Genomic DNA, 16,283 nt, shown 5'->3' on the forward strand with positions numbered 1-16,283 from the left:
AACTCACAATATAAGATAGAGATAGTAATAGTATCTGACTATGAGATTATTTAAAGATTAAATTATTTAACATATGTAAAGAGCTTAGAATAGCTCCTGACCCATAGATTTAATTTAATGAATATTATGCTTTTTATTACTGTTATGCTATTAAAATTAGAATCTGAGAAAGACATAATTTGGCTCCAAAATTGTAGAGTTGGTATGGTAAATGATCCCATGAAAACTGATGAGATTTCTAATGTATAAAATACAGAAATAAAGAGCAAAAGTCCATGGACTAAACTTTAGCGTGTGCTTATAGTTAAGGATCAGAAAGTAAAAGAAATAGTATGGTCAGAAAAAACAAAAGGTAATATATTACCATCAAGTGAAGGTTTCCGGAATCGAAAGTAAGTAACAATGCAAAGAAATGAAGAAAAAATGCAAACTGAAAAAGGACCAAGGCCCAAAGTCCTCAGACTCTTAAGAGTGTTCTTTCTAGTGAGAGGAGGCAGGGCAGGAAAAAAAGAGATAAAGACTCCTGAGAGAAGAAAAGGATTATGTTTGCATTTAGGTGTAAGCTTAACAACAACAACAAAAAAAGTGAGCAGGAATTGGCGGCATTGGCATTATTGGATGTACAGCAGTGAAATAAAGGAGAGAAATTGGAATGGTAATTAGCCAGGCAACAAAATCAATCACAAGATTTTTTTAAGAAAAGGGAGACCTATGGACTACGTAATTAAGTATGCTGTTAAAATTATATTCATGGGAATATGAATATTTTGTTAAAGTAGTATTAAGGATATTTGAAAAAGTTAAAAATCAGAATTTCTAAAATTGCTTTAAAATTAATATAATTTAGTGGAAATGTCAGATCCACTAAACCCACCTGACCTTTTTAGTTTCAGTCTTTTTAACATTGAAAAAGATTTTTCTTTTTAATCTTAGAATTTTAACATGTTAAAATGCACAAATTATTGAATTTATAAAGTACACCATAATGATCAAATTTATTTATAGAAACATACACTTTAAGAAAAAGTAAGAGCAAGATACAATGATAATTATGCATATTTTAAAATGTAGGTATAAAATAGGTAACTTAAAATACCTTATGTATTTATTAATAATAAAATATTATTGTTTCATAAAAATATGTAGAAGCAAGAAGCAGTTAAAAATTGTTTTCTCTATCAAAAGAAATGGAATAGTTGAGTATGGAAAAAGAAAGGAGGACTTTTATTTACTGTTTCCTTTTTTTTTTTAATCCTTTGTATTTTGTACCATGTCTAGGTACTAACTTTTAAAAACTGTATCACTCAAAAAGTGTTAAAAGATTATTTAAAGAGCAAATATAAAAGTAAAAAGGCAAAAATAAAAATTTGGAGAACTCTAACAAATACGTTTTACTAACACAAAGGGAAGAAGTCAATAGAAAGTTTAAATTTATTCTACTGATTTTGTTTATAAAAATTTTAAATGGGGTAAAAGAACATTAAATTTTGAGAAGTATTTTTATAATTTACTTCTCAAAATTATTTTAAAATTATACAGACTACATCTTACTTTGTTTTACCTTATTTTTTTTCTTTGCAAAAATAAGACTGATTTTAAATTCTGACAAGTTAGGCAATTAAGTATCTCAAGAATGATACATAGTAAACGATTAGATGTAAACTTTGTTTTCACTTTTTTGGTTCAAGGAGAAAATACAATGGAGATTAGCAAAGAGGGGAGATACCTTTAAATTCCAGGAGGGCACATAACTATATGCCTCAAGAAGAAAAGTTTATTCAGCATAGTATGTTTAAGACACCTGTTTGTGGTCACGTTGTTCATTTTTCCATTCAACTACCATTTACTGAATATTTATGTCAAGCACTTTCCTAGGTACTGGGTATACAGCAATAAACAAAATACATAATACATTTGCCCTGACAGGATTAAAACCTAGTGGGGAGGACAGACATATAAGATAAATAAGCAAAATACTTAGTATTTCATAGTCAAGTAAAGAAGGAAAAATTGAAAGCAGAGAAAAAACATATGAATATTAGCAGGAAAGAAAGGCACACTGAGCAGTTGACATTTGAATATATTTATTAGTACAGGGGTACAGGGCAAATTATACAGATAGCCTAGCAATAAGCATTCTAGGAAAAGAAAGCAAGTGCAAAGGCCCTGAGACAGGGACATGCCCAATATGTCCAAGAAACAACATGGCCACTGCAGTCTCAGTGGAATAAACAAAGGGAAAACAGTAAAGAGCTTAGGGAGATAAGAGAGGGTCAAATCATTACAGCCATTACATACATCAAAGTAAGAATTCTGACTTTTACTCTGAGATGGAAAGTCTTTGGAAGGTTTTGAGTTGAGTTGTAATATGCTATGATTTATATTTTAAAGAATTATTCTGGCTGCTGTGTTCAGAATAGACTGAAAGAGAGCAAGAACTGAAGCAGGGAGACTAATTAGGACTCTATTACAGTAATCCAGGCAAGCTAAAGGTGACAGGATTTGCTTATGGACCAGCTATGGGTTATGAGAAAAAAATAAATGTCAAGGATGTCTCCAAGATTTCTGCCATGATAACTGAAAGAGTGAAGTTACTACTCACTAAAATGAGAAATACTGTGAGAGGAGATGTTTGGGGAAAAGGAGCTCTTTTTGGAGCCATGTTAGGTTTGAGATGCCTATTAGACATCACGGTAAGGATGCTGAGTAAACAATTATGAGTCTCCAGTTCAAGAAAGAGGTCCACAGACTTCTTTTTTTAATTACATGTGTCTAAAAATTATAAGATTTACAAAATTACAGAAGCAATGACAGAGATCTTTAGATTATGAATTTATTATTTTGCCCATTGCCTAGGTAGGTGGAGTAGTTTAATGACTGTTTCTTCTGAATATGCTGTTATAGCATGTGGCTGTGTTTTTTAAAAATATCACATGGGCATATCGAGCAAGGATCATTTCAAACAATAATGGAAATATATAATTTAGGACCTTTCTGATATCTTTATATTCCCTTTAGTCTAAAAGTTTTTTTTAGTAGTGTACACTCTGCCACTATTTTATGTCTATGTAAATATGTAATGTTTATGTTATCAGAAAAATTTCCCCAAATGATGGCTGACTCTATAAACATTCCATTATGTGACCATGTAGATGGAACTAAAGATCATTTTCACTGCACATTTTGTTTTCCATTTTACTTAACTAAATAAATACGGTTAAATGAATAATATTAACTCAGAGGTTTACATACTTAAGGTACTCAATACTGTCAACATAACTTTTTCAAGTTGATTTAATATAAGGTTCTGCTTCTCTTCTCATGCTCACAGTTCTGCAGCTGAAAGCATGTTACTGTAAACTGAAGTAACACGGAGATTTATTCTGAGGTTGAATAAAAGCAAGTATTTTTTAGAGCAACTTTTTATCCTTTGAATGTTTTTCTTCTGATCTGAAAGCATTCAACTTTTACATTTTAAGGACAAAGATATAAAGAATGAGGTACAAGGTGGAGGAGGGATGGATTTCATTTAAAATGTCTTCTACCACAGCTCCCATGCAGCCTCTCCAAACCAGGCTAGGAAGATACAAAAACATAAGAAGAGCTAAATGTTCCACCCTCCCACCCTCCAATGTTCTAATTCTAGAGAAGAGAGCTCACAGACTAGAGAGGAAGGGTAAGGTAGTATTTATTTGTGTGCATATGTTGCATATTTGATTGGAAGTATGGAAGAAGGGGTGCTTGAGTAGTGACGCTAGCAGCAGTAAGTTTTGCATTTGGGGAGGTATCATCCCTTTAAGAAAAGCTCTGTAGAGCAAAGCAGTGATGGGGCAGTGGCACAGAAAACCACTGTAAGCAGTGTAGGATGTGCTAGGAGTTTAAACTTGTCACATATTCAATCAGTTCAGAGAAAGAAAGAATCAGCAGTGAGTGGTTGAAAGTGAATATACCATTTATTAGAGAAAGGATAAAAGTATCCATAAAAGCCTTCTAGGGACTAGGAATAAGACTGGAAGCATATAAACCTGCCCTGGAAATATAGACCTGAGAATAGAATTCAATATTCACACGCAGCAACAAAGAACAGGGCAAAAGACCAAGGCTGTGAAGAGAAATCTTGATTGTGATGAGATTTACTGTGTATAAAGATAAAAGAAAAATTCAACATGGGGCTTAGAATGATAAAAAGAAGGAGGAAAAGTAGGACCTTTGTAGAAAAAAAAGTAAAAGAAACATTTTAATATAGCTCAAAGGAATAGCATACTTCTGAAAATAATCTAATGCAGAATCCAGAAAAAAAAATTAAGAAAAAGTCAAACATTCTAAATAGCTATTAATTATTGAATAGTTACTATGTATCAGAGCTGTTATAAGTACATAATATGTATTAGCCCATTTGTTCTTCATAATAATCCTGTGAGATATTATTATCCCCTTTTTGGAAATGAGAATTTGCTCAAGGTCATAAAGCTATTACAAAATTTTTTAAATATAGCTTTTATGAGACAGGAGTAGAAATTTATTCCTTCATTTACTCAGATAATATCTTATGATTATTTACTAGGGGGGCAGGTACTATTCTAGGCACTTGGGATATATTAGTGGGGAAAAAGAAAAGAATTCTGCCTTCAAGGACTTTGTGTTCTATGTAGCAAGGTATAAATTATAGTATGAGAAGGTAATGAGTTGGGGGGTGGGAGAGATTAGAGTAACATATGGAAATTGGAAAGTGTATGGTGAGGGATGGAAATTAATGAACAGAGCCAATTTTGACGTAGTTTTAGCAAGTCTGAGAAGGTTTCCTTGTAATAGCATAATTTAATTCAGTCACATCTATTTTGTGAATTGATACATTTAATCCTCCTGTCATTGTATGCTGTTTTCTATGCTTTCTTAATGCTTCTTTATTTTCTTACTTTTTGCTAAATAGCCCATTTCAGTTTTTCTTTGTATATTGTTTTTAAAATTATACTTTATTGTATTGATGGTTACCTTTAAATTATGTACGTCCTACATTTCTCTACCAAAATCTCCAGCATAGAAAGTAAGCTCCATGAGGCAAGGTTTTATACATGTCTTCTCTATTCTACCACTGAGCCTAACACAATAGTAGGAGTATTAAAGTATATTTGTTGCATGAGTGAATAAATTAATAGTAAGTTTGAACTACCTAATCATAATTCTCCTTTGGAGCCAAATACAGACTCTGGAGAAAGAAAGATTAGAAAGCAAATGCAGAAAAAAGTGGGAAACAATGCTACAGAAGAGAGAGCTTTTATCCCAATCCTAATACTAAGGCTTTGACCTTGAAAAGCCTACCCTCCTCTCTACATGTCTATTTTTTTCACCTGAAAAATGGGAAGAATGGATTAGAACAGTCATTCATTACCTTTTTAGGAGTCATAGCTCCTTTTCAGAAACAAAAGCTATCAATCTTCACAAAGGATCATATGCATATATCATGGAAAATAATAAGTAGACATATTTCATAAGATCATGAAAACACTTTAATTTGTATATTGTTTTGTGATATAAAAATGAATAAAATATTTTGTAACTTTTAAAGATAATTCACACACAACAAAAACCTCTCCACCCTTTTTAATAAAGAAAGTCCCAAACCCCCAAGCTAGAAGAAAGCATTTATCCAAAGGAAAAAAAAACATTTCTAGATGTGAAATATTTTGAAACATGAAAGTCAAAATTCTTCTTTTAAATTCTCCTAACATTTATTTCAGATAAGGATGAAGTTGTTTAAGCCTTGCTTTTCTTGATAAGCCAATCCTGATTGGCAGACTGCATGTCTTAAGAGGTTGTATTCTTGAAATCCCATATGAAAAGTGACTTCCTAGAAATATAAGAGAGTAAAAGTACATAAAGGAGTAAAAATAACCAATAATTTCTATGCCTAAAAATCTTTACATCTAATTATATTAGCAACATTTACTAAATATTTATTGAATATTTATTATTTATGTGCTAGGCACTGTACTAAATGCTTTAAATGAATTATGTTATTTAATCCTATCCCCAGTTTTAAAATGTGGAAACCTAATCACAGAAAAGTTAAATATCTTGCCCAACACAAAATAGTAACTAAATAAAATCAGCATTTCAGTCAGGCAGTTTGACTTAACAACAGCAACAAAATAACTATATAGGTTTTAAAGCCAACTTGAAGTTATAGCTTTAAACATGTCATTTTTCGGTTATTAGCTAAACAACTGTGTTATATTGTTAATGGTCTATGTTTAGTTTCTAATAGAAATTATTGTCAATAGTAGAGCCCAGATGTATTCCATCTTTTATGCATCAGTGGAGGACTCTGATTTTGAAGTTTTTATCAAACATCACATGTATTATTTTCCAAGAGGTTCAAAATACTTCATGGAGGTACATCTATTACTAAATCAGTTAACTAGACAGATAGGATCAACTACCTTTGACAATAAAATTCAATACCTCTAACTTTCAGAGTTTTCATTTTTTTAAATAAACTGTGTAGCATATATGTAAAACCAAAAATGTAAATCAGGCTTTAGTGAATTAATAGGACCTTAATATAATAGCACATTATACTAAACACAGTGTAATCAACCCAATGTTAAATCTGACAAAAGGTTAACAGCATGCAGAATCTGTTTGTGTACTCATGTAAACATTAATGAAATAGAATAAAAAATTAAACTTCATATAAATAGGGAGACAAACAACACAAAAATGGCTATCAATTTATAACAGTTGATTCAACATTAAAATTATAAAATTAATTATAAAAGAGAAAATAGCATTGTATTGCTGGATTTTTTTTAAACTTAAAAAAACATTGCTCAAAAAAGACAAAATTGTTAGATTATAACTGATATACCATATTTGTTTATAACAGAGGATTTCAGCAATGTATGCTAAGTGTTACTTCTTCCTTACAAGATTATTTTAGAACGAAGTCATGATTAATAATCTATTTGATTACTTTTTCAAAGTATAGTTTTCCTCCTCTATATTCAAACATGATAGATACTTCTAGCAATTTTGCAATGGGTGGGAAATCTCTGAACTGTTTTCTGTCAACAGCAGGTCTTCTACAAAGCATATGTCCTTAAACAGTCATTAAGTTATGGTCATGAAATGTACTTTTTTGTCTACTTAAATTTCTTACTTTTTTATTAAATAAATTATGATGCTTTAATTTTGCTATACACTGGATTAATTTATTTTTGTATTGTCTACTAACTCTAAAATTCAAGCATACTACCAGAAATTGTTCATTTTATAAAGATCAGTATTTTTAAAAGTCATAAAATTTATTAGTGGTTTTTTAGAAATCATACTACCTCAATTGTGTTCTAAATTCTTACAACTCAAAGTATGGTCCACAGACCGGCAACATCTGCATCTGCCAGGGAGCTTGTCAAAAATTCAGAATCTTAGGACCTGTTCCATAGCTGAAACACAATCCCTTAACAAGATCCCCAGGTGATTCATATATACATTAAAGTTAGGGAAGTATTGGTCTAAATCATATAAAAAGCACCTGGTTGGCCAGGCACAGTGGCTCATGCCTGTAATCCTAGCACTCTGGGAGGAGGCCAAGGCAGGTGGATCCTTTGAGCTCAGGAGTTTGAGACCAGCCTGAGCAAGAGCAAGACCTCGTCTCTACTAATAATAGAAAGAAATTAGCTGGACAACTAAAAATATATAGAAAAAAAAATTAGCCAGGCATGGTGGCGCATGCCTGTAGTCCCAGTTACTCGGGAGGCTGAAGCAGAAGGACTGCTTGAGCCCAGGAGTTTGAGGTTGCTGTGAGCTAGGCTAATACCACGGCACTCTGGCCAGAGCAACAAAGTGAGACTCTGTCAAAAAAAAAAAAAAAAAAAAAAAAAACCAGCACCTGGTGAACTAGCCGGTTGGCATATAACACAAGCTCAAAACAATTTCAAAATACTGTACTTGTCTTCTCTATACCACAGAGAGAAGAGAGAGACACAGCAAGAGATAAGAGAGGGGATGTATTGAAGACATTTAGTGGTAGAAACTTTAATTAAGAGAGGAGACGAAATGCTGTCAGGTGGGTAGCTTTAAAATATTTCAGGATAACCAGAATCTTTCTGATGCCTTTTTAAATCACACCAAATTAGTTAGGCACCCGCTCCACTTAGGTAGGCATTAAGTCCATGCTTATTAACCCCATGTCCCACTAATCTCCTAACTTTTCCCTTACACTATTGATTTTAACAAGCCTCAGAAAGATCATTCAACTTTCATATACTTTGAAAGTGAATCCAAGATGACTATCCTAACTATTAAATAATTCTGGCTGACCTCATGTATTATTTTTCGTATTTCATGACAATGAGTCACTTTAACTTATGAAGGCAGAATCACATGCTATGGGTTTAGATATTTCCAACAAATGTAATATTCATTTTCTAATTTGTACACATACTTTAAATCTTCCTCATATATCCATTTCATTATCACAATTAAAATTATGATGACAACATGAGTATGTGCTCCCTAACTCCCTTTATTCTATATCAAAATATGTTCCTAAACCCAATTTCTTCCTGTCTTTCTGTCCTAGAAGAAGCAATCCCTACCCTTTCCAGGCTAATTCTTGCCACCCTGCTTTTAGACTCATTGGGTATTGGTTCCATCAATTATTTCCTTTATTCAGGAGAGAAGAGACTGACTACCTGTGGGTTTTTGATTTTCCAAGAGCATCAATTAATTTTTAATATTATTTCATCATAAGCTAAGAGAAAAAGGTACAGTTCTGAAGTGACAATAAAGGTATCAGAGAAAGCATTCTACTGATAATGAGAAACCAGGAAAAATGTTCTGAGAAACAATGCATGACTGAAGATGTTTTGGTAAATATATTTCACCTACAATGATACCTTTTTTAGATTTAATCTTATTGTATAATACCAAAAATTTCTGACCAGACTGTAACTTTACCTAGTTCCCTAATTTTAATCCTACCCCTATGCCACACCCTTGGTACCACAAGTTAGAATGGATGTTAAACATACTGTGTTTTATTCTGGTATCATAGACCTCTTAGGCAAAGGGTAAGGTCAGTTGTTTAATCACTCTTTAATTTTATTTTTTAGTGTAATCAGAAGTATAAATGCCATAGTCAAAAGTCATGTTAACATGCCTAAATGATGCTAATACTTTTAAATTTAAAAAATAAAATGTCTATATTAGGAACCCCATAGCAATAAAAGGTATAGAGAACATTGATAATAAATATATAATGGGTAGTGACATCTTATCAATGGAAATCCAACTTAGATAAATGCCTTTTTTGGTTTTGCCAATTAATGTTGCATACATTAGATGTGTATATTAGGCATACACAATACTTGTCTTATCATATAGTTATTGTGATACATCAAAGTAAATATTTGAAAACAGTTTTAGAGAGTGTATTCCCCAGTAATATTCTCAATAGCATTTTAATTTTTAGCCAATTTTTAATTTTTGAAATTTATCAGTAAATCATTTGTTTAAAAAAGTACTAAAGGCTAGGCGCAGTGGCTCACGCCTGTAATCCTGGTACTCTGGGAGGCTGGGGTGGGAGGATCCCTTGAGGTTAGGAGTTAGAGACCAGCCTGAGCAAGAGCAAGACCCATCTCTACTAAAAATGGAAAAAATTAGCAGGATGTGGTGGCACACACCTGTAGCCTAGCTAGGACTCAAGAGGCTGAGGCAGGAGGGTTGCTTGATCCCAGGAGTTTGGGTTGCTGTGAGCTAGGCTGACGCCACAGCACTCTAGCCCGTGCGACAGAGTGAGACTCTGTCTCAAAAAAAACAAAAAAAAACTAAAACTATAAGAATGCAATAATCATCCTAGAAGGTATTCTAGAAAAGAACTAAAAATCTCACCTCCTCTCAGTAAATAATTAGAAGTCTTTTCTTTAAATTCATCAGGAAAAGAAGCAGTTCTTTCAGGTAAAGTTTTTTCACAATCTGAAAATAAGAAGTGATACGTTATAGCAAAAACTAACTTATATAAAAATGTTAACAATATAAACAAATTATTTTTTCAGAAATATTTCCTTCAGTTGGCTCCTAATATTTAGAGAAATTAAGTAGGATTCTTCAAAGCTCCTTTTAAAAATTTAGTAACTTGTTTCCTTCAACATCGATATGTCATTTAATGTTTGAATAAACCTTTATGAGAAAACAGTATGCATCAATAAACATTGTCTTACACTTTATCTCTTCTTTTGTGTTAAAATTATATATTTGGCCTATACGGAAAAAAACTATTTTTTTTTTTTTTTTTTTGGTCATGAGAAAGAACATTTTGAAATGGATTTCATACCTTCTCCTGGAGTAGAATAAACTAATTTTTCCTCTGATGTTCTTGGACGCCAGTACTCATGAGGAACTTCCTGTTCTCCATTATTGGGAACTATTTTCCATTTAAATAAACTTTGGTGTCTTTTATGCATGTTAGGATCTGCCGTAGTATCACAGACTGAGGAAGATGCACATATTTTGTTGACTGCAACCATTTTCAAATCTTTTTCTGTCTCTGTTTTTACTGCCTCAACATCATTATTTTCTCCAAAGTACTTTCCTTGTCCATTGTTTGTTTCCACGGTGCTCAGAGTTTCAATTTCCTTACTAATTTCATGAAACATGTGAAGTTCTTCAAGTACTAAATCAAACTGACTCTTCATCTCAAAATCTTTTCCTATTGTCAGAGCTTCTGTTGGTAAACATTTAGCAGTTAAGTCCTGAAAACATTCATTGTTCCCTTCACTCAAACCAGTTTCAAACTGATGATTAACACACAATGTAGAGTCATTCTTCAGATGACAATGCTTTAAATTAGCTAACTCACTTTCTTGCAAAATACTCTCATATTCATTTCTGTCAGCTATGTAATTTTGAATAGCATATTTAGTTTCTTCCACATTTATTTTCTTACTCATTAATGAAACTGACTGTACAGAAAACATGCCATCCATCTGAAAAAAGCTATCTTTCTCTTCCTTTTCTACTTTAATATTTTTGGGAACCGGGAAACTGTTTGCTAAACTTTGTGCTGTGACTTGTACTTCCTCCTTCAAAATTAAGTCATATTTTTTTCCCTCTATTTCACTTAGCAAGTTCCCAAAATTTAGCTTTTGAGTTATTGTCATTGTATTGATCTGCTCACTGTGTATTATGTCATCCCTTGCTGGTATGACCTGTTGTCTAACATTGCAGAAATCTTCAAATATGCACTTAGAATTAAAGCTATTGATCTTATTATGTTCCTGATTTCTTTCAGTATCCAAATCTTGGTTGTGCATATTTACTTCACAATTTTTTTCATTAAAATATCCATGGTTGTTCCACATAATATGAGGACCAGACTTAACATGTGTTTTAATGATATTAGAACTACAGTGAGCCAAATTTTCCACATTCTTAAATTGCTCAGAACAATTCATATTATTATAAGTAATTTCTTCCATGTCATCAAAGTCCATTAAAAGAGGATTTTTTTCATATGTTTCAAAAATTGGAGAACGTACATTTTTAGTTGTCATACTAAAGGAATTAATGTTTTTTTCCTTGGATTCTTTGAAAATTTGTTCAGTGTTAAGCAGCTTTCTTTTCTTTAGCATAGGTTTTATATTATCTTCTAATAGTCTTGATTCTTCAAGACTTAAAATCTTTACTAGATATGCAGTATGATTTTCCACCATCATACTTTTTGGATAATTCAAATACACTATCCATTTGAAAATGCATTCCTCTTCTAATTGAAAATCATTTTCAATTCTCATTAGAAAGTCAAAGTTACTGAGCAAAAAAGCTACATTGGTTTTCAATATGGTATTTAAAGGTTCTGAAACACTGGTTTGTAAACATATGCGTAAAATGTCATTGTTTATATTGATATTCGTATTTCTGGTTATTAGACTTTGAACACTAATTTGCTTTTTGCATTTCAAAATTTTATACCAGGTTAAAATATTATTATCTTTTTGATTTCCTGAAATACTTTTAAGGAAATAAAAAATTTCTGTGATGAAATTTTCAAAACTGTTGCTTAAATGAAAGTTTTTCTGTGTATTATCATATCTCAACTGCAGCATGTTATTTTCTCCTTTATCATTTAACCAAATAATTTTTATTAAAGCTTTTTGACTACCCAACATTTCCATCATGAGAGGTTTTGCTTTTCCTTCACGTGCATTCACAACTTTTGTACAGTGGTAATCTTCCTTGCTTGAAAGGTCTATTTCTAATAACGGTAGCCAATTCAATTTATCTCCAGTTTTTTTCATATTTTCACATTTAGTCTTATAATTATTTGTAATCCAACAATTTTCCCTATTTTGTCTCAAAACATGTCTAATGTTACAATCCCAGCTTTGAGATTTTTCCAACCTGGTAGGTATGTAACTGTCCAAGCAGGTTTCTGCTTCCTCCCAATTTGCATTTTCTAGTATTATAATGAAATTCTTTTTAAGGTCTCTTACATCACACTTGATACTACTGGAGTTATAGTATTTTGAATTGATCAAGTCTTTTTTCTTCACACAAGTATTTTGGCTTCTGAGTGATGGGTGGTTACTTTCATAACATTCAGGAAAAATATTTTCTGTGTCTACAATTTTTTTATCATCCTGTAACTTTTGCTTAACATCAGGTCTATTTTGGGAACGGTAAATGTTTGTGAAATCCCTAACATATGCCTCGTTTTTGTCATTCCTTTTCTTTGCTATTTCCTTTAAATAGACAGAGGACATTTTGCTATTTAAATCCTTTGGAAACTCAGGAACACTTATTGTGCTGCTATCTCTAAAATAGCTGGGTTTGGCAATTTCGAAGCCGGGCTGGTTCTGAGATTTTAGTATTTTTAGTGTAGATGATGAAATGTTATTTTCTTTTTTATTTGATGGCATAACACTGTCAGCTTTACGTCTGTTCTTAAGTTCATGAAATGTTGATTTAGTTTCCTTGTAAAAGGTAACATCTAAAAATGGATTTTCTGTATGTCTTATATAACTATTGTCTTTCTGAATATTGTCTCTTCCTCGGACTAAGTGTTGTTTTCCATCGAGTTTAACTGCATGTACGTCGCGTATGGAGGCGTCGGGCAGAAGCTGACTAACTTCTGCTTTGGCTCTGTCACTGCCGTGCACGCTGAAAGCCTCTCTGTCATGAAGGTCTGGTTCAGAAGCCCTTCTGGGGGCCCTGAAATCAGAACCTAAATTTTGTGAGGGAGGAGACTGCAAACAGCCATCCATTTGGAATTTGGAATTTTGGCATCCTAAAGTACGCGTCTCCTCCCCACTGACTGACTTCTCCACACACGAATCTGTGGAGTTATCAAAAATCGCATTTGGTGAAACAAGGAACGCCTTGAAGGGTCTGGGCGACAACTCCCAGGCTTTTTCCACCTCAGACAAGCGGGGCACCAAAGGCAGCCGCCACCCCGCCTCAGAGACACCACCGGTCTCCTCAAGACAGAGACGCTTGCTACTGGGTGGTTGGGAATCTGGGTCCCCAGGAGGCGGCAAAGAGTAGGCGGGCCTCCTGAGTGCGGCCACACGCGGCGTGGGCTGCGTGAGCGACATGACCGCGAATGGAAGGGATCTGTCTGAGGTCCCGTCCGGGCTCCGGTCTCTCTTAAGGCGCGACGCGGCTCCGCCCCGCCCCCCCAACACCGCCCCAGTTACGCCCCTGACACGCCCCCGACACGCCCCCGACACGCCCCTCCTCAGGGCCCGCCCCGCCCACACCCTCCCCCGCGCGCCCCGCGTTGTCTCTCCCTTGAAGCCCGGCACGCCAGAGGCCGTTACTTTGCCTATTTTTAGCTCCTTTTTCTAATGCCAGGGCAGTAGCTGATGTAAATACTTTCTTCCCTCTGGTAGAATTAAGGGGAGAAGTCAGAATCTCTCTTTAAAAAAAAGAATGTGAATGGAAACAACTTTATGTTTAAAATTCTAAAATCCTAGGTTTTCCTCAGAAGCAGCTTTTCCACAGGGCTCGAGTGACCTGCCCAGTGAAATTGTGTCGTTAGCTCTGTAGGCACCAGACCAAATCTCTCTGTGTCTGGAAAAACTTTTTAATCATCCCAGTAGCACTTAAAATCACATTTCCACTTCACTAATACGGTGTGTTTTGGAGGAAGAAGGAACTGGTACCTAACGGTCAACCGAATGTTTGAGGAAAAGTTTGTGGAAATTATTATCCAGATAATGATTATTCTTCACTTAAAACTGTAAAAAAAAAAAAAAATTTCATATATGCTGTAGGGATTTCTTTCCAAATATTGTGTATAAAATTACTTAGACATAACAATTACATGTTTGAACTACTCCATTTAGTATAAGCATAAATAATACACTTCTGACTCACACCTAAGAACAAAGTTTTAAAATACTATTTCTTCTTTTTTCCTCTGCTTTTGGAATTATTTATGATTTCCAGTCAGTTCTGATTTTTTGTGAATTCTATACTCATACAGAAGAGAATGATTTTCAAAATGTTTATTATTACATACATGTTTATTAAGAAACATGTGATTACTGCTCAGTAATCCAAAAACCTCACTCCCCTTGGTGGTTGTTTCAAAGTTGTAGTGTTTTATGTTAAAATTTATAAGAACTACAACAATGTGCAACAGGAATCCTAATTTCAGAACCCATGAGACCATATATAGCAATATATGACTAGCAAACTACTTTAGGTAATAAGAAAGCCAAGAATCTTAGAAAGTAGGGAAGGGAATGTAACCGGTAACTGGGGAACGGGGGCGGGGAGCCTGGGCCGTGGGGGTGGTGGAGGCATTGATTCCCATTCATTGCAGTTGTCACACAATTCTGTGTGACAATCTTTTAATGTTTGTTGTTTTTGCCTATTATTTAACATGAATAGAAAAGAAGAGAAGTTGCAAAATGTCACTTTGCAACTTTGCCTGAGGCCAGTCATGCTATTATGCGAATCATCCACTTAACTGTAGTTTCATATCAACTTTCAAAAGCTAAACCCATGTTCTCTGGAGACCACTCAGAGGGACTGTAAAGATGACTTTCTTTAAAGTTATCTAGCCCACACTTGGACAGTAACCTAGGAAAACATAGCTATAGAATATGGGCTGCTTGGTTACAGTTACAGTGTTTCTTCAAGAAAATATTGAAACTAAGCAAGGTCTGGGCTTAGAATATAATGTGTAGCTAAGCAGGGACAGAACCACAGTATTTATGACTGGAGTGCAGAAATAGAGTACATATATGATCCTCTTGATCATATGTGAAAAACTGAATGATGAGAAAGACAAAAAGAAGCAGCAACATGACCATACATTTCCAAGCAGTGCTAATTATATTACACATGATATATAATTAATCAAAGGCTTATAAATAGAATTTTAGTTTAATATGCTCTATAACCATTCAAGCGTTGTATCAAAAAAAAAAGAAAGAAAAGAAAAACATAAAAAGGCACAGAGGTTTTCTTTGTTTTATGCTTATAAAATCTCTGTCAGGGGCAAACAAACACACATAAACAAAAAAAAAAACCTTAATTTACACCAAACAATACTTAGCGCAGAATATGTGCTCATCATTGCCCTGGGTGCAGTGCTCTTCCTTTGATAGGTATAGGCTTGTAGTCATGAACACTTAAATATCTATGTGTCTCCCTGTTGATTATCCTTCTACTAGCTTAGCAATGTAATAGGAGCACCATCTTTTCCACCTTTACTCTCCAAATTCCTTTCTGGTAGACTAATTACAATAAATAAATAAACAAAAAAAACAAACAAATGAGTATTTCAATGGCTACATGCCATTGCAGGAAATATCCCTTCCGCTGGGTTTGATTTATAAACTAATTGCTTCAAATCATATTTACCCACCCTAGAAGTATTGATACAAGGTCAAACTTTGTCAGGAACTTAAACGTGGAACCAAAATATGTCAGTTTCAATTCCAAAAGAAATATCTCAGATGTCTACAGGATACGTTGGCACTGGAGGCTGAGAAATAGAAGATGAGAAACAGAAATGTGGCATCATTCACCACTAGCCCTTTCTGCCACCCTTGTCCTCTATCTAGTGCAGATCTACAAGAAAAGCATAAGGGTTTGCATACTCAGTAGTCAAAATTACATTAACTGCACTGCTCAAAAAATGTCTTTACTGTATTTGCTAGAGGTTTGGTAGGATTACAAAACGATTTTCCACTTTTTTAAAATGAAAAAAAAAGTAGTAAACTCTGGCAAGAAAACAAGCTCAAAATTCAGGCTTTTTGAGTTATTTT

At 33.8% G+C, this 16,283-nt stretch overlaps 1 protein-coding gene across 1 annotated transcript; it reads right to left on the reverse strand.

Annotated features, from left to right (window-relative positions):
• Positions 1–5,729: 5,729 nt before the first annotated feature.
• RAD51AP2 (RAD51 associated protein 2) lies at positions 5,730–13,595 on the reverse strand. The gene is made up of 3 exons (XM_045549066.1): positions 10,337–13,595; positions 9,895–9,978; positions 5,730–5,848 (listed from the first exon to the last, which is right to left on the reverse strand). The coding sequence occupies exons 1-3, from the start codon at positions 13,593–13,595 to the stop codon at positions 5,730–5,732; spliced, it is 3,462 nt and encodes a 1,153-aa protein (XP_045405022.1).
• Positions 13,596–16,283: the final 2,688 nt, after the last annotated feature.

Source organism: Lemur catta, chromosome 4 (genome assembly GCF_020740605.2).
Source record: "Lemur catta isolate mLemCat1 chromosome 4, mLemCat1.pri, whole genome shotgun sequence".
Classification (NCBI taxonomy): Eukaryota; Metazoa; Chordata; class Mammalia; order Primates; family Lemuridae; genus Lemur; species Lemur catta.

Bases quoted from the DNA above. Each gene is read 5' to 3' on its own strand.
- RAD51AP2 (XM_045549066.1), bottom strand. From the start codon at position 13,595: ATGTCGCTCACGCAGCCCACGCCGCGTGTGGCCGCACTCAGGAGGCCC. The intron at 9,979-10,336 runs GTATGAAATCCA...TCTTATTTTCAG, and splicing joins TTATTCTACTCCAGGAGAAG to ATTGTGAAAAAACTTTACCT. The intron at 5,849-9,894 runs GTGAGATTTTTA...TTATATTTCTAG, and splicing joins TAATTATTTACTGAGAGGAG to GAAGTCACTTTTCATATGGG.